We start from the raw sequence: 19,306 nt of genomic DNA, 5'->3' as shown, positions 1-19,306 counted from the left end.
CTCAAACTCAATGAAGCAGATTCTGATTTCAAGTACAGATGTTAAATTTCAGAGTAATTCCATTGAATGCTGTTGAAATCAGTGGTGTTACTCCAGATTTATACCAGTATAGCTGAGATCAGAATCTGGCCTAGTGCTTCCAAATCATGGTTGTGTTTAGTTGTTCTGCGCTATATATTTGTAATACAGATTGCTTCCGTGTCTGGCTCACCCGTATTAGTTATTTGACTATGAGACAAGGCAGATGTGAGGGACTTTATCACGGCATGATGGCTGTCTTTCTGAATCACCTGTAGGAGGTAATGATGACCCTTCTTCCAGTGACACAATGAATGAGGCAAATAACAAATGTCCGCCAAGAGAGCATTTTATCAGTTTGAAATGTCCACCTACAAACATGCCTAGGCTAGGTATGTGTCTATGAATTTTAGGAGATTGTTTGTGTCCCATAGCTTTTCGATATTTTTTTTTACAAAGGAAACTAATCTCATAGGTACCCCTAAAATATTCACTCTTAGTATGGACATTGGTGATTGCAGTCCAGATCCTCTGCTGGTGTAAATCAGTGTAGCTCCATTGAGGACCAAGTGTGTCCAGGGATCATGCCATGTTTGAGGATTCCATGTACTGCTCAGACATCTTTCTCTTTCTTAGTAAAATCCTCAGCCATGTGTAAATGCAATGTCATAAACGATAGCCTTTCTTGTCATGATGTTAGTGAATAGTCTGTTATCACATTAGTGCCTAGAAATCCTCAGATCAGGATTGAGTCTAGATTGCTAGGCACTTTACAATCACATATGAAGATATGGTCCCTGCCCCTAAAAGCTTACAATCTATGAAGGCATGATCAAAACCCAATGAAGCCAATGTAAAGACACTCCTTGACTTCAGTGGCCTTTGGATCAGCTTTATGAGATCAGCAGTCAGGCCTTGGTCCTGTAAAAGCTCATATGAATGTGCTTTCTTTTACATATATTACTACTCCTATTGATTTCAGTGGGACTACTCACATGTTTTTAAGTGTAGCACATGCTCAGATGTTTGCAGGATCAAGGCCTTCATCAAGCAGCTGCTGCTCCTGTCAGCTTCCTTAATATCAGGATGTTTGTTCTCTATCCAAAGGGAAGTACTATAATTTTAAGGAGGATACTCTGTACTCTTCATATATTAAAAGAAAAAAGAGATTGAACCTCTGCTTCAAGTGCAAATTTTAATGCAACCTTAAAAATGGAACTTTGAATGATGTTTCCATAATACACTGTGCCGCTAGCTTGAGAATAATATTGTTATTACACAGCCCATGAATGGAACTCCCATTGACATCACTGTTTCTTCCACTGGTTGAGGACAGTAAATGGCCCTCACTGATAATAGCATCATTCTGTGAGCTGTAATTTCATGTTTATTTTTTCTTTCTTGTAGATATGGTCGCATCAAAATTGATTGGATATCTGCACCATTAATTAAAATAGGACTTTGCCCTCCCTACTCCCTCTTGTTTTGACTCCCTTTCATACAGAGATGTTTTAAAGAGAATGGTCAATAGAGTCGTTAGCATCCAGGATCAGCAATCCCAGGCAGGTAGATCGCTAGAGAGGTGAGGGACCCTGAATCCCTTGTCTGTTATCTCTGGATTTCAAGGGTGTCTTTTCTCATGTTCATATTTTGGTAGGGGAGGGATACTCGTGTGTGACTTGACCCTCATTAACATGAGATTTAGAGTTGCCTTCCATTCTTCCCAGCTACAGTCCCTACCAGCTCCAGGGAGCCCTGCAGTTTCCTGCGGCCTCACAATCAGAGCTGTTGGTCTACCTCCTGATGTCCACCTCCTGCAGCTGCCTGGAGAACGCCCCAGAAACTCCTTTTCATACACAACAGCAGGTCAAAAAAACTAGGAATAAAAAGTCATGACCATTTTCACAAAAGAATTTTCTGGGTGTTCTCCTGCCCCTTCACAACCCCGATTTTGGAAATTTGACATTTTGAAACTGGAATCATTTTGACCAGCTCTGTAGATGCTCCAGAAAAATGGTGGAAAATGTGATCAAGCAGGGAGCATTTCCTGGTTGGGCCTAAGAGCTCACAGAGGATCCTAAACTCCCTAACATTTGGTTGTGATATCTCTGTTTGGCAGTTATTAAACCTTACCATCAATTTTCTTCAAAATGCGGGCCAGGAGAAAGGTGAGTTATAAATGCCCTTCACTGAGACATTTTCATGAAATTTAGACTGAATTTAATAATTGTTTTTGAAAATTTTTAGAGAATGTAGTAATCAGAAATATTTTAATTTAAAGGGAAACAGATTTTTGTTTACATGTAATCATTTCTTTGAAATCAAACATTGCAGCATTCTTATACGGCATGAGTAGATTCTCCAGGACCTTCTAGAGAAAAATAGGAAGTGATGGAATCTATTACTCCTGTCCAACTACTGTATTCTCAAGATATATTCACAGACTCTGTCACACGTCCTAAACGTTCAGTACTACTTTCAAGGCAGTTTCTAGGATTTGCTGCTGCTTTGGATATACTGATTTTGGGGCAGATCTACAATTTTAAAAAGCAGCAATACTACAGCTGCCATTAAATTTGAAATTTTTTTTTGGTCAGTAATGTACTGAACAAGTAGTGTTTTGCTTCAAATCTTGACTTCTTAGGGCCTGTCTTGGATACTCTTATTCCACAATAAGAGTGCCTTTTTCCAATTTAGCTTAATACACTTTGGAACAGATTAAGCTACATCAGAAAAAGGCACTTTTATTATAATTATATAATTGTGTCACAGGTGCCGACTCTGTGGGTGCTCCGGGGCTGGAGCACCCACAGGGAAAAAATGGTGAGTACTTAGCACCTACTGGCAGCCTCCTTATTAGCTCCCCCCGTTGCCTCCCACCCACCAGCGGGCCCCGCTGATCAGCTCCTTCGCCTTCCTCCCCACACCTTCTGCCCACTGCAATCAGCTGTTTCGCGGCATGCTAGGAGGGAGGGGGGAAAGCGAGGACATGCTGCACTGGGGGATGAGCGGAACTGGGCAGGAAGAGGTGAGGCGGGGAGTTGGTGGCGGGGCCTGGGGCAGAGCCGTGGGTCGAGCACCCTCTCCACCACCACCCCCGCATTTTGGAAAGTTGGTGCCTGTGAATAGTGTATTATAACTTATAATAATGGCCACACAGGGAGCTATTCCAGAAGAGCTATTGCAGAATAGCTGTTCTGGTCACTATCTCCCCGTGTAGACATGCTCGCAGCAACTTAGACTGAAAAACTCTATAAAGAGCTGGAATTTTATAAATGATCCGTAATAGCAGTAAGTGCTACAGATTTCATGAAAAAATAAACACTGAATTCAGATCTGCAATTGCTTGGAACATATGTCAATGCTGTATACTTTGAAGAAAATTCAAGATGTCTATCCAGAATCCCTTTTTGTCTTAATGAATAGGCTAGAACAAGAAAAGATGCTTGTGAAGGCAAATAATAAAAGCAAAGTAACATTGATTTCCTCCTCCCTCCTGTATTATTATTGATCTATTTTAACCTAATTGGCACTTCTAAAAATAAATGGAAAAAACACTAGAATCTTAAGAGAGATGCAGGTAACTCTGTGATTCAAGTATTTCCGCTCTGTACAGAGTGTCCTTTATCCTGCCTGTTAATGACTCTGTCTCTCGCCTCCCTGACAACCTGCCGACCTGTGACCTGTTAACAAATTGGCTTTGCTTTTGTTCTCATTCTCTTTAATCTCAGGCCTCTAATTTTTCCTTGTAATTTAACTGAATAACAGAACTAAAGATGACCTAATGTATGTGTACAAGGGATGAATCCAGACATGGTCTGAAAAAAAAAAAAGCAAGTTTTCAGTACTGGCCTCATCTGACATGTAGATAAATGGGTTTGGATTTTTTTAAATGTACAGCTAATTTAGTTAAAAAGAAATAACATAAGAGTTACTGTAACATAAATGCACCAGAGTTTGCAGGAAACAAAAGAAAATTATTTCTGCTGTTCCCCATTGAATGTGAAAGTTTAATGTGACTTATTTTTAGTAAATGACAGTCGTGTAAGCACATTACTATATGTAAAGTCAATAGATTAAATATTTCCACTATCTAACCATCATTAGTTCTTATCCTAGGCACTTTGCATGTGGGTAAATTTACACAGGAGGCGTCCCATAACACACATGCGTAATGTTTGCAGGATTGGGAATTAATAATTACATTTAAGGACTGACCTGTCAAACACTTACTCCTGTGAGTAGTTGCACTGAAGTATTCCCATGTGCTTCAATGTGAAGTCAGTGGGAGTATCTGCATTTAGTTCAGTAAACTTTAGATCAAGCCCTACGCATTTACAATATCAGATTTAGTTCCTGTCTTCACTAGTCCTAATTATCCTCTCATCCCGGTGTAAATCATGTGTAACTTTATTGTTGTCAAAATTACACTGCTCTAAAACCAATGTAAGACTAATCAGAATAAGTTCCATTGAATGTGCAAACAGGACTCAGTAGAATAGGGTTGAAGAGGATACACAATTTTCTATGTTAGTTAGTAAATATAGGAAGCGGACAAATATTTTGATGCTGATTTTTAAAGTGTCCTTAATTTAGCTTCTTTTTTGGGAGGCTGACAAATAATTGAGGAACAGCTCCTAGAAAACTATTATTTTAATAGTCAAATGAGTATGGCACTTCCTCATTTGTGGGGACAGTAAGATAGGTGTTTATATATCCTCCTTTGGGCCCATAAATTAATGATCCCAGTTATTTGCAGGTACCTAACGTGTGAGGGGGCAAGTTTTTAAAATCTGATTATAAATTCTGCCACCAAATAGGCGCATTCAGCTCCCACTGATTTCAAAGGGAGTGATATGTGTGGTTCACATTTGGGGATAGAGTTTGGTCCTTGTCATTTGAGCCCTAACCTAGGAAGAGTTATTTTGTGTGTGTGTTTGACTATTTAAAGTATATGGCTTAACCTCTTTTTTCATATGAACCACCTAGGTATTCTTTTAGAAGGCATGTTTAAAGTAAAGCTACAGATAAGAGACTCTTACCATAATTATATCTGTGTCCTAACATAATGCTGTTGTTTATCCCTATCTACTCTTGTAACAAAACAGAAGTACTCTGCTGTCTCTCTCTGCAACATATCTACAGAGGTCCTAAGAGTCATCAATGCCACAGAGGAACTGATAGCAGAATCCACCGGTCCCTGTGATTTCCCAGCAGATGACAGCAGGAGAGGGGCATTTCCATTAGGTACAGACCCTGTCAGACTCGATGAGCAGCTCACCACCTTGGAAGAAAATGTAAGAGTATGATATCAATGTCAAATATAGCAAATTGTCGTCTTTAGAGAAAAAAAAAGTGGCATGTGATATGTTTTGACCTAAGCAATAGCATGTTGAGTTTAGTATTAATTTTCTGCTTTAAAAATAAAAACTTGTTTTGAAAGTATCATCAGCTATTTTTTATTTATTTTTTAGATTCAGTTTGGGAAACATTCATAATAATAGGAACAAACTGAACATCTGTTGGGTTTTATAGCGGTTGTAAAATTATCTTACTCTAAAAAGAAACTTAATCACTTAAAGTCAAGTGGTGGCCTGATGTATACAACTATGGAGTGGCTTACCAGGAAGCAAAATATCTCTGTCCCTGTACAACCCAGAGCCGCCGAGAGGATTCAAGGGCCTGGGGTCTTCCTGCCGCCGAATTGCCACCAAAGACCTGACACTTTGGCGGCGGGTCCCAGGACAGAAAGACCCCCCCACAGCCGAATTACTGCCGAAGACCTGGCACTTCGGTGGCGGGTCCCGGGGCGGAAGGACCCCCTGCTGCGGGTCTTTGGGGTACTTCGGCGGTGGGTCCCAGAGTGGAAGGACCCCCCGCCGCCGAATTGCCACCAAAGACCCGGAGCAGAGTTTTCCGGGGCCCCCAGAGCGAGTGAAGGACCCTGCTCCAGGGGCCCCAAAAAACTCTTGTGGGGGCCCCTGCAGGGTCTGGGGCAAATTGCCCCACTTGCCGCCCCCCCCCCCCGGGCGGCCCTGGCACAACCTCCTGGGACATCAAGTCAGGGTACAAAGGGTAAGCAGGAACCTATGCAGGCATGCAAGGAGTAAGAGTAGCTTTGACTCCACCTCCACCCCCAACATACCTGTCTGATATGAGAGGAGCCTGGAGTAAGGGGAAATGAACATCTGTGGCACTCCGGCACGTCTTCTGGGCTGGTGCAGCTAGATAGTGCACCCATTACATAGAGCAGACTGGAAAACCATAAAGTAGTCCTAAAAAATACCAAAAAAAAATTTCCTCAGAAGAATCAAATTCCTCTGCCCTTTTGAATGAGCAGGTGCTACCTAACATCACCCAAAGGAAGAATTTAGCTATTTGTAAGTCGTCATTAACTAAATGTTCTGGTGTATCCTGAAGTGAATAATAGTTCTTTCATGCCTCTTGATCGTCTCCTAAGTCTATCTTAACTGATATTTAAACTCCTGTATTTTCTCTTCTTTAGTGATTTTTAAAGTGTAATGGGATAGTTGGGATTCCTATTATAACAATTAAAGGAAATAGACACCTGTTTGACTCTGTCTGAAAACCCATAAAGAAAGGAGCTCCTCCCAGTGGGTGAATTCACTTCATCCATATTAGAGTGTAAGTTCTTTGGGGCAGGCACTGTCTTTTTGCTATATTTTTGTACAGCACCTAACACAGTGGGATCCTGGTCCAGGCTTGGGACTCAGTGTCCTAATTATACAAATAATAAAAATAAATCTGGACTAAAAGTTAAATCTACCACCCACCTTCTTATCTGGGACCAAGCCAGCAGGGCTCTGGTGTTTTAGTCCATTCCCCGTAACTGCTATTCTTGCCAATGATCTGGAATAGTGGCTGCTGCCCATTAGCATCACTTGCAAAGGATCTGGAGCTCACCAATCCCATGACCCATTCTTCTGACTGGTTCCCCACCTTGCTGCAACTGCTGCCATCTATGAATATGTCTGCGCTGCAGCTGGGAGTGAGCTTCGCAACCTGGGTATAGAGATTTGGGTTAGCAGGGCCACAATAGTGCACCAAAATTGCTGTGTGGACATTTCGGCTCAGGCAGGAGTTCTACAACTCCCTAGATTTCAGAGCCCAAGCTCCAGTGTGAGCCAGAAGGTCCATATTGCTATTATGAGTGCACTAGCTCAAGTTCTACTGACTCAAGCCGCGCTATCGCAAGTATGAGGCTTGCTTCCAACCACAGTGCAGACATACCCTCATCCTATGTATTGAGGTTGGCGTGAACCATGGTGATCCAGGCCCTTGTGTAGTTGCTCTCCCTGTGCAGCCCAACCCTGGAACCTCGGTGATGTAAAGAGTCTCATGGTTGCGAATTTGTGAATTTCACCCCTACCATACTTCTTAGTTTGAATGCATTTGAAAAGGTGTCAGAAAATTAAACTGAACTACAGCGTGTGTAACAGAGATGCCAGCGTGTCCTTAAATCAGTTTCCTGCCAGTGTCCAATTGATTTTATAGTGCATTAATCAGTGTAATGAAGTAGCAAGTTTAGAGTGTCAAGAAATGTAGATGTTTTATTCACTTGAAATATTTAATGATTTGAGCCTTAATCCTGCACTGGGATCCTCTAGTGGGCTGACTCCTGTGCCTGCCTGGAGCACTAAGGACTGGGAGAATGAGAACAGAATGAAAACTGAAAGCCAGATTGTCCCAGGTCACAAGAGGCATCCGAAGAGGATGCCAGTTTAAAAGATTTCCTCCCCATTCTTTTGCTCCCTGCCCACCCACCAAGGAATAAACAGTGACCTTCACCCTTAAATTCCAAGATGGTACCCCCGGATCCATTGGGGCACAGGGACTTGTGCATTCACATCGGCTGTGGCAGGACAACTCCAGTCACAGTGCCAGAGCTTGCCCACACTTGCAGCACTGCCCAGAATTGCCCTGTAACCCGGGGTTCCCCAGCACAGAGTGGCTCCACAAGAGAGGCATACAACCTCAGCCTGATTTCATTTTCCTGCAAAAGCCATGCAAGCTGCAAGAGGGGATGATGCACATTGTCCCCACTCTCAGCCTCAGCCCATCCTCTCCCTCTCCATGCGAAATCCTGGCCCATGGAAATCAGTGTCTAAACTTCAATTGGCTTCAATGGTCCAGGTTTTCACACCTCATATATACATGTGCAGACTTGTGATGAGCCATCTGCAAATCCGGGACTGGTGCCACCAAGTCAGCTGCTCCATCTCCTCACGTGCGGCTGGGCGCGGATCTGCACACACAGGATCCCCTCTGCACATGATCTGGGCCTGAGAAGAGACTTCAGGATTTTATCCATCACGAGTAACTCTCCTTAACAATTAGTGGGAATTATGTGTATGAGTCAAAGGGGAGAAAAAAGGGCACACTTTTCTGCCGGATACATGGGAACAGCCTCATGTGCTTCAGTGGGAGCTGCACACCGCTAACTTATAGCTGAGTTTGGTTCATACATTTAAATTTATAGATACATAATTTAGTGGGAGATTTTCAAAGGCACAAAGAGGAGTTAGCCCAACTCCTATTGAAAATGAATGGAGTTCGGGTGCTTGTCTAGTCTCTGTGACTTTGAAACTCTCCCCATTAGAGCTTACTGGAAAATCTGCAGTGAAATTAAATTTCAACAAAAGTTGAGGGTGGAGGAGTTAGAAAACATTTTTCACAAAGTTTTCATGTTTTCCAAACAGTTCTGTTTTCCGTAAGCATTTTTTCTTTGTGAAAAATTTGGCGTGTTGTACATTGAACTTTGCCATAACATTTAAATGAATCTTTTCTTCAGCTTTCTGAAGGATTTGCTGATTAAATGTTTCCTTTTTCCTCTTTCTCCTCTTGTGAGCTGCATGGATGTATTTAGCAGAAAAGAAGTCAGATATATAGACATACAGTCTCTTTTTAAGCTAAAATTACTGTGCAGGAAATGTTGCACCACAAAGAAATTGCTTTGAAGTGAAAGAGCTTTTTTAAAACCCACTAAAGCATGGAAATCCTTGTTTAAATCAGAATTTTCATCTTTTATTCATCCTTTTGTGTCTTAAGTGCTTCCACCAAGATGTCAAGGCAGGTCACTTCTTATTAAAGGATTTATCCTCCATGCTAAAATTTATGATTTTGGAGATTCACCTAATGCAGGACAAGGTGTATTAGCTTATCAGCATAGTCACATGTGTAAAAAAAATACAATACAGGTTTATATTCTTAAGACTGGTTTTCAACCTGTGGTCCACAGACCCCTGGGAGTCCACAGACTATGTCTAAGGGGTCCATGAAAGGTTGTTGTTACCATAGAAAAATGGTTTTCAACCTGTGGTCTAAGATTTCCAAAGGGGTCCGCACCTCCATTTGAAATGTTTCAGGATTCTGCAAATGAAAAAAAATGTTGAAAACCACTGCTCTACGGCAACCAATTCAAGATGCCCCATTTATTTTTATTATGAGGGTTAAAATTATTTCGATTTAAGGAAAACACAGTCTTGTTCAAATAGTTAGAAAATGATAACATCTAATGTAGTGTTCTCCAGCCCTTTTGGTCCATGATGACCCACAAAAGGGCCCCAAAATTGTATCCCACCCAACTGTATTAAAAAGTTGTGGAATTTGGAACATAAGCTGGTACTGTTGCTGCTAGGTTGGGAGGCTTGTGTGGGCTGTTAGGGAGTGATGCTGCTGTGAGGGCAAGTGGCGTTTCTGCTGGAGACTCTTCTCCCTGCGTGCACAGTGCTCAGCAGTGGGACCCAGAACCCAGCTGCACCATGTTTTTCACTCATGGTATTTTTGTAACAATGTGATCATTCAGGGATGCTGAAATACTTGGCAGCATTCTTTCGTTTCCTTCCACTGTGCAACAACAGTGGCTGGTGGGATTGCATGCTAGTTATTTAGGGAATGGGTAGAAGATGCAATATTGTCATGTGGACTGGCAGACATTTAGGCAGAGCACTACATGGTGGATGCATGTGTCCTGTCAAGAAAACCCAACAGCTGGACAACATACTTTGTTCTCCGAGTAAGATGAAAGAAAGTAAATAGACCGCTATGTATTATGGATGATTGCTCTGAATAGTTGGCTAGGAAATAAATGGTCTATTAGTGGTTTCTCCCTAGCTGAGATTGCTGTGCAGGGGAGATTCTTTTAAAAATTAGATCTGACAGAATTGTAGCGATACATTTATTTATCCCAAACATCTTATAACTAAGGACAAATTATCCATGCCTTTATCTCCCCACGGTCAGACTGCTAATGCACTGTACGTGGGGGTACCCCTGAGACTCATTCAGAAACTGAAGCTAGTGCAGAATGTGGCAACCTGCTTAGCAAGTGTTGTGTTTCAATGAAAACACATGACACCATTGTCTCAGATCTGCACTGCCTGCCTCTTGGTCTCCAGGTATAATGCAAGGTATTAGATTTAAGATATAAAGCTTGACATGAATTGGGACCAGCTGCTTGAGAATCTTGCTCTCTCCCTTGCCACTGCTGCAGTCAAAAAGGACACTTGACCTGGGACTCCCCATGTTACAGAAGAGAGGGAGCTGCTAACTGAATGCTCTCTGAGAGGGCTCCTTAACTATGGAATTCCCCCACACACACACTTTATATCGAAATAGCTTAATTGGTTGACCTTCAAGACACACTGCAAACCCCATCTATTTGGAAAGGATTATGGAGGGGGATAAGGTATGAGTTTTGGATGGTGTGGGATGGTGTATAGTCTGCTGCTTTGATTAATTATCAAGATAATTTGTTGTACTGGGTCTAAGTGCTGATGTTCTGCTGAGTGATTATTTCTATGTGGCATTTTAATTGTCAGACTACCTTGACTTTGTGTATAGACATTTTTATTTTAAATTTAAATATGTAGATAATGTTATTTCATAGTAGGGCTGGTTGAAAATTTTCCATCTAAACTGCTTTTGACAGAAAATTGGGGTTTAAACAAAATTTTTTACTAAATTGTCAATTTGTGCTAAAATTTCAACTTTTCATCAAAAAACTAAACACCTGAAAACTAAAATGTTTTCAGTTTTTGGCTGAAAATATGTCCATTTCAAAACAGCACTGTAGTGCCTCATGGGAGTTGTAGTTTGGCTGCCTCCTGCCCCCATTCTCCTCCAGGGGCCAGATTCCCCAGCCAGACTACATCTCCCATGAGCCACCACAGCTAGGACTTCTATGAGGAAACTGTGTTGCATAATTGGAGATATAGGCAGGATAGGTAGCCTTGCACATAATGAAAAATGAGGTCATGAGGTATCCAAACATACAACTTCCAGGAGGTACCGTGGAGGCAATTCCAATTCAAAATTTTCATTTTCAGTCTAAAGTTTTTTAAATTTTTGATTTGTCACCAAAAAGTTGAAATTTTCCATAGGGAACAAATACATTTCCAACCAGATCTATTTCATAACAACTGTGGTGCATGCAGAGATTATGTGGGTCTTGGGTTTTTTTGGCTTTCATCTTTTGCTGCCAATAGTCTGTGGTCTCTTTGAGTTACACCATGAATAAAAACAAATCTGACTTACTCTGTACCATGATTTGGATCCTTAGGTGTACCTGACAGCAGGCACTGTGTACGGGTTAGAGGGTCAGCTGAATGAATTAGAGGATGCAGCACGCAAAATCAACAGTGTTACAGCAGAATCGGAACTAGCGGATCTGGAGGATGAAGTAGCAACAGCAGCAGCACAGGTTCATCATGCAGAGCTTCAGGTGAGGAAATTCACTACCTTTCTCATGCTTAGCCCTTATATATTAATATTTCACTCATTCAATCTTATCATCACTGTTATACAGATTCTGTCTGTACCCACATAGATTAATTAGCTGGACTTCGCTTTTAATAATCCAAAAATATGTATCCATATAACAGCAGCTGAGCAGGGTGTGTGTTGCTTGGACCATATTTCATCACATGCAGGAGGAATCCCCTTCTTTGGACTAGATATGTTGGCTCTAATCCTGCTATTACTGAAGTGGTTGGCAAAACACCCATTAATGTCAATAGGTGCTGATTCATGCCCAAGTTCCATTGACAGCATGCTGTACATCTTCAGATTCAGCAAAGACGTTGGACTCTGTGCAGTAAATTAAATCAGGTGGTGTTCATACACCAGAGTGAGAGAACTGCAGTCACATAATGTGCCTGTGCTATTGTACCACCTCTGTTCTGAACAACCTTCTGAACTGTTTCACTGTGCTGATAGATACTGGGTCGCACATTCTGAGGTCTTTACTACAATTTTTTTTTACAGGCAAACTTGCATTGACTTCATTCAGCAGCAGTTGCTTGTGTAAGGATTAAGACCTCAGGATTTGCCTTAATGACTTGAATAGCTTTAAAACCAAGGATGATGTTTTCTTTGTATTGGCTTGAATCTTTTGCGTATGGTAAAATATAAATAGGAAAAAAGACAGCCATACAAGGTGTCGAAGGAAAATAAGTTTTTACTTAAAACAGTTAAAAAGCAATCGATCCCAGTGAAAATATCATCATCAGTGTGCCCCTACACATGTTATCTGTCTGGCTGTTTTCTCGTTTCTCTATTAGTTTTGTCCCTTTTGCGTAATTTGTTTCCTCTATGTCCACTTCAGCCTGCTTTCTCCCCAAAGGCTTATTTACTTGGCTATTTGTTTGCTTGTTGGTTTAATAATCTGTATTTACTGAGGTATTTGAAGTATGAATTACAGAACGTTTAAGGTAGAAGAATTCGGTGTTGTTACAAAGAAACCACTTTGTTCTGCGTTCAAAGGAATAAGAACCAATGTGAAATAGCAAATTCAGTATAAAATACAGTGCTTTAAGCATAACTTTTAAAAACACAACTTGAATGAAGTTAGAATTACACAGCCATGAGTCATTGAGTACTGGGTATTTTTCAAATGTAGGAAAGTGTCCATAGTCATAGAGAATGTGAGTACAGTGCCACGAGATCATTCGTTTACTCCATGTAATGAGCGATCATTTTTTCTAATATGTGAATGTTCCCTTTGGCACTCATGACTAAAGAACACAGCAGTCCACAATGTCTCAATTAGAATGTCTTTGAGAGCTACAGAAGAAATCAATTGTCTCTTTCTTTATATTTCTGATTGATGAGGATGTGAGCATGAGTTCCTTTTGCCGTTAACTAGTGGTGTTTACAGTAATTTTGAAACTTCTCCCTCCCCTTGTTTCTTTTTAATTTATTGTTTTGCTTTAAGATTTCAGATATCGAGAGCAGAATTTCAGCTCTCAGTGTTGCAGGCTTGAACGTGGCTCCATGTGTTCACCTGACAAGAAAACAGGATCAAAAGCAAATGAAGCAGGTGCCACAACATTATGCAGTTTTGCATGGGGGAAGACCCTGCCTCTTTCTGAATTAAAGCTTAGTAAAACCTATGTGTTTTTCACAGATGCAAACAATAGACACATCAAGACAGCAGAGGAGAAAGCTTCCAGCTCCACCAGTAAAAGGTGCACCAAAAAATTCATTCAACTCATTTTATTTATTATGTTCTCTTTCTGGTTAAACTATAGTGTACAGCCTAAAGAGGGCAGCTAAGGGGAATTAAATTACAAAGTGAATACCATGAGAATAAACAGTACCCCAGAGCTGTTATGTACATAAAATCAAATACTGATTTGGCCCTTTGGAAGGTGCTTTCACTTGCTCATTTGATTTAATTTGGTGCCATACGTCAATAGGGTCAAGAGCAGAAGACTGGCTATGGCAAATAAGAAATGATGACTGTGTGACCTGAAAAGATCCCAAAAAGGGTATTTTGGAGTGAGTGAAGGTTAGAGTCAGCAGACAGAGCAATCACAGCATGCTAGTTAGCAGAGATGGTGCTAGCCCATTGGGGGGCCCCCATATAACATGCAGTAAAAAGCAAATGGGGGGCCCCTTTGAGCTGCTCGGGGCCCTAAGCAATTGCATAGTCTGCTTATGCCAAGCACCAGCTCTGCTACTTAGCGATGGACAATTGTAGTTCAAAGCATTATTCTGGAATTATGTGGCGCATGTGTCAGGAAGCCACCTGTGCCAGAGACAACAGATCCCGTTTCTTGTCTTAAAAATATTTCTAGTTTCTGGAGAGTCAATGCACTTGATTAGAGTTTACTATATACACATGGAAAAGCGTAATTAAGGCCTGAATCCAGTAAAGCACTATTTAATAAAACATTTAAATGTGAGCTTAATTTAAGCACATCTCTAAGTGCCTTGCCGAATCCAGGCTGGAGGGCATAGGAAGTTTTAGGGACAAGGTGAAGCTACCCAGCTAACATGCCTGTCTCTTTTATTTACCTTCATCCCAGTGTCACGTTTTTGCCATGCCACCAAATCATCTTAAGAAATGTATCTCTTGACTTCATCTATAACTTTTGGCTTAGTGACATTATCTGGTGATATAGTGTACACATATGAACATTTTCATGCAATAGATCTGTCTTTGCTTTCCTGTTTACTCCACGTTTCCTACGTTTTCAGTGTGTGCCTTCCAATTTTTTAATTCTTCAGTGGTATGAAAATACCTATCTCAGACAACTTCTGGACCCGATTCACCACTGCTTTACTCTAATCATATGGCAGTGTAACTCCATTGATGGAAGTGAAGTCACTTGATAGTGAACCAGGCTGTCTCATAATTCCAAAAACCTCTCTTACAATATCACAGCCTTCCAGTTTCCATTTAAAGTAAACCCAACTTTCCTCAAAACTTAGGTTTAAGTCTCTAAAGGGCTAGAAGAGTTGCTTTTTCAAGTCTGATGCTTGGTTCAAGTTGTCACGTAAAGGATGTTCCCATTTTTTCCCTCCCAGGTGAAAATATTGATGCTTCTCCAGTTACTACTGTTAGAACATTTAACAGAAACTTTATGCTCCAAGGATCTCTAACACAAAGAACTAAAGAGAGAAAAAGCACTGCCAAGGACTTGATGGTAACATCTGAGAACAGACTTTGTTAAAACTGTTAAGAGCAGGAAATACAGAGAGAGAGATTACTCATTTAAGACTAGATTGTCCCTAGCCCTTACTCACTTGCTCAAGCTCTCCTATCGACTCCTCTTGCACTTCGCGTTCAGGTGGAGTATAGGAGTCGACCGGAGAGCGATCAGTGGTCTATTTAGTTGGTCTAGTGAAGACCCACTAAATCGACCACCGATGCATCAATCACCACATGTCAAACCCCCAGTAAGTGTAGACAAGCCCTAGTCTAGTCTGTACTACATTGACGTGTATAAACACGCTCCTACTGCAAGTTCTCTGGGTGTGTTTATAGAATTATAAATATAAAGCATTTCAAAAAAAATTCTGTCAAAACAGGCAGAATTAGTAGACATTCACTCCACAGCACAAACTTGTGGGGCAGACCCAGACAGCAACAATGCCACAATATAATACAATAGAAGACACTCTCTTCATATCTCAGCTGCTTACAGGGAAATGCTCAGCATAGGGATTTAGTGGGAGTTAAGTGGTGCATAGATCATGTACTGGCTCTCTGCTTAGGATGAATTTCCTCCCCATGTGAACAAATGGGCCATTTGATCCCAGGAAGATCAATAATCTCTAGCAGGCCAATGGGGGAACAAGTCCAAGAGCTGAAAACACCTTGCCCCAGACACCCAAATTGAGATCGTGGCCCCATTGAAGTCAATGAGAGTTTTGCTTTTACCTTTAGTGGGGCCAGGATTTCACCCCCAGAGTTCAAATCTAAGGACTGTCAACAGAAGCAGCTCAGCTCATCTCAACAATCAGGAGGGGACTTAAGTGGTATACAAGTCTTTGTACTGCATGGGGTATATTTCACCTGGCAATAAAACAGTGATGGTCCCCTTTCATTTAAAATGCCTTGTCAGCATTGTACTCTATACATTTTGTGTCATTATGAAATCTTTTGCTAATGTTTTCCTTTTCTCTCCATTCTAGGAACCAACTATAGGATCTGCTGTGATGTACTAGACTTACAAAACTACTGCCAATAACATACTGCCTAAGGCTGTACACTATAGTGCCTTTATTTAACAGCCATTGTATATGTCCAATAGAAACGGACCCTCGAGAACCCACAATGCCTCAGTAATAGGGCTTTGTTTGGATACCTCACTGAGAAAGCTGTCCAGCATTGTGGTCTGCTAATGGAAACTCTGCCTTAAAGTTTTCATGAGACTCCAGAAAGGATACTGAGTTTCATAAGCAAGGCTCCATGTTTTAAGATGCACTTTTTCCCCCCATTGATTGTACTAAAGTATATTGTCTTTAAAATACAATATGTTTTTGTATACTTAATTTAACCATAATTGTTGGTCAATATTTCATGTGAAGAGAAAGATCAAAAACAAACCTGTGATCCATATTTGCTGGCACGTTTGACACTGAGTTCAGTGTTTACAGATCAGTCCCAATATCATTTTCTAAAAGACCCTCTGTATGCTGATAGCGTAACTTTGTCTGAGTTATTATTCTATCTCCAGACCTGGGCTGTTTGGATGCTAAAGGAGCAGTTTACATTTGCGATAGGCTAGCACATTCCACCAAACTGTGGTGGGGGATGTGCATGTATCATGTCTACAAAAAGATAAATTCTGAGTCATTATTTTGGCTTCTGAAAACCATTGCAAAATCAACCCCTTGCACCTCTATGCTTAGAAGCATAATCCATTTTAGGCAGTGTCCTAAATATTTGTTACACTCAGCAGGTGAATCTCTGAATTAATCTTATCAAATGTTTAAGATTACAAAATTAGAATAAAACAATGCTGGGTGTTGCATATTGTTCAAAGAAAGTGCTTCCTGAAACGTATTTTTAAGCATTAAGGGCTAGTTAGAAAAGGCCCTTGTACGAGTGCTACCAGGGCCACCTCTCTTTGCGTGGAAGGGCCTTTCAGAATTGTAGTTCCTTTGCTCTGAGAAGCGCTGGGACTGCTCTCCCCTGTAATCTAAAGGAAGCAAAGAGGAGATGGGGCCATGGCTCTTCCCCCTTCCATGCTGACCCCCAGAGCAGGATCAGTTCACTGAGGGTGCTGAGCCGCACACCATACAGGAGTGTAGCAACAGACATGCTGTCCTTGTATCCCAGAATGCCTCCTGAAGCTGCACTAGGGGTAGCACCTCTTTGTACTGACCACCAGTGGGCAGTACAGAACCCTGAGGAGCGATTAGTGTATTTAACCACAGAGGTTTAGAAATAAATTTTAAAATATGCAGTAATTTAAAAGTTGGGGACATCAAACAGCTTCTGACTGATTCAAAAAATGATGGTCAACATTTTCAAATTTGGGTGCCTCCATTTAGGCACCTTGAGCTACATTTAGGCTACCTACAGAAGAGCAGCCTGGTTGCTGAGCGTTCGCAGCTCCCACGTCTTCCTCAGTAACTGCGGATGCTCAGCACTACTGAAAATTGGACATACGTTGTAGGTAGCCATTTTGGCAGTTCAGGCCTGTATATCAAAGAGATGGAATAGTTTTAGTTTAGCAAGATCTGATCAGTAGGCTTGGATTCTGCACTACTAAAAGTTAAGGAGCAGGTCAGATCCAGCTTCCATATTGTCCAAGCCCGCCCAGACCTGGTCAAAGTAGCCAGATAAATGGGTCCAGTGTGAACTTCCATCCTAATTTGAAGTCTCCTCACCAGTGCAACTGGATCATCCGATTATTTGAAAATAATTGGGTCCAATTAGAAGCATAGGGCCATAACCCCTACTGGTGGAAATCCCTGTAGTTCCATTGATATTGGTGGAATTATGGTGATTTACACCAGTTGAAGATCTAGCCCAGGATGATCATTCTGAGCTAAATTATGCCTTGTGTTATTTTCCTGCAGTCCTCATTACCTTCAATTTGTTTGCACAAGTCTGAGGACAGAACTTGGTCCAGTATGTTTAAAAACAGAGTGTTTGTGTATATATACACACACCATCTAATGAAAACGATTAAACAGAGTAGGATGCCTAATACATTTTTCAATCTCCATCCAGTAGACTGTTTTCTTATGTGTGTACAATACATTCCCAGATTTTTGTTTATGCAGGTATGCATGTCATGAAACGTCACTAATAGTGGTTAGTTTACATATTTGTCTAATAATAAGCTAATACTGTGTATGTAATATCAATTCAGAAATGACTGATTTTAATAGATTAATGGCTTTTGTTCTGTTAGTGTGATTTCAAAAACAGACTTTGGAGTAGGATGTTTTCCATAAGAGGCATGAAAAGCAACTACTGTTATTACAGTGTTAAGTCGTCTTTGACAAAAATGTGTATTGTGTAGATATTGCAAAACAAAAAACAAAACAAACTCTTCCCCACCTCGCTACATGGTATTTGCATTTTTACAGATTTACTTGTGCCAAATATGTGCAAAGATTTAATTTACCGTGTTAAAAAAATCATAAAAACATGTTATAGCACACAAAGAATGATTTTGTCATCAAGTGATTTCAATCTTTAGTGTTAATATTTATATTTAGATTAATTTTTATAAATGAAAATATTTTAATGGTTAAAAAAAATAAGACTACATAATGATCTGTTTGATTAAGTCTGAGTGAAAGTAAAGCTTGCCTTGTTGTTGTTATCTGCGTATTCACCAGGAATTATTGTTAAGCAAAATTATGAGTAAAAGCAATTTATGCAAAAGAATGCCTTTTCAGGGACCTGAGTCATAAAGAAAAAAGAAAATAAATCTCCTGTTGTTTGGATTTCTGTGCACGTTACTCAGAAAAGGTGGCGACTGCAATGCACTGCCATACATTTGAGTAGTATGGTAGGTGCTCCACCCTGGCAGTATTGGAACTTGCTGTACATAAATGACCACTTCTCCACTGGTTCTTTCACAGCTATACAGCTCAGAAAAGGACTGCAGTATTCCAGTGTGTGAAATGCACCAATTTAGCCAGGGAGGGATAAAGAGATGTACTCTTCCCTTCAGATTGATTTTAGAGGAGAAAGAAAAGAGCCCTTTAAGAAATGTATTACATCCTTATAAACCAGGGGTTGGCAACCTTTCAGAAGTGGTGTGCTGAGTCTTCATTTATTCACTCTAATTTAAGGTTTTGCATGCCAGTAATACATTTTAATGTTTTTAGAAGGTCTTTTTCTAGAAGTCTATAATATATAACTAAACTATTGTTGTAGGTAAAATTAATAAGGTTTCAAAATATTTAAGGAACTTCATTGAAAATTAAATTAAAATGCAGAGCCCCTCAGACTGGTAGCCAGAACCTAGGCACTGTAAGTGCCACTGAAAATCAGCTTGAGTGCCGCCTTTGG

General features: G+C 40.7%; 1 protein-coding gene across 6 annotated transcripts in view; it reads left to right on the top strand.

Annotated features, from left to right (window-relative positions):
• The window catches only part of MYRIP (myosin VIIA and Rab interacting protein), a 400,451-nt gene extending 381,474 nt beyond the window's left edge, over nt 1-18,977 (top strand). For 5 of the 6 annotated variants that reach the window (XM_030551207.1, XM_030551206.1, XM_030551205.1 and 2 more), the window contains 6 exons: nt 5,127-5,315; nt 11,600-11,761; nt 13,253-13,357; nt 13,445-13,505; nt 14,851-14,969; nt 15,961-18,977. In XM_030551207.1, coding sequence (XP_030407067.1) covers nt 5,127-5,315; nt 11,600-11,761; nt 13,253-13,357; nt 13,445-13,505; nt 14,851-14,969; nt 15,961-15,993 — 669 coding nt within the window. In that variant the 3' untranslated portion in view covers nt 15,994-18,977. The remainder of the gene's footprint in view (nt 1-5,126; nt 5,316-11,599; nt 11,762-13,252; nt 13,358-13,444; nt 13,506-14,850; nt 14,970-15,960) is intronic. The other variant, XM_030551208.1, reaches the window with a different exon arrangement.
• The last annotated feature ends 329 nt before the right edge of the window (nt 18,978-19,306 follow it).

The sequence above is a fragment of the Gopherus evgoodei genome, chromosome 2, assembly GCF_007399415.2.
Source record: "Gopherus evgoodei ecotype Sinaloan lineage chromosome 2, rGopEvg1_v1.p, whole genome shotgun sequence".
Taxonomy (NCBI): Eukaryota; Metazoa; Chordata; order Testudines; family Testudinidae; genus Gopherus; species Gopherus evgoodei.
Note: the sequence above shows the minus strand (reverse complement) of the source record. Positions and strands in the feature narration are given on the sequence as shown.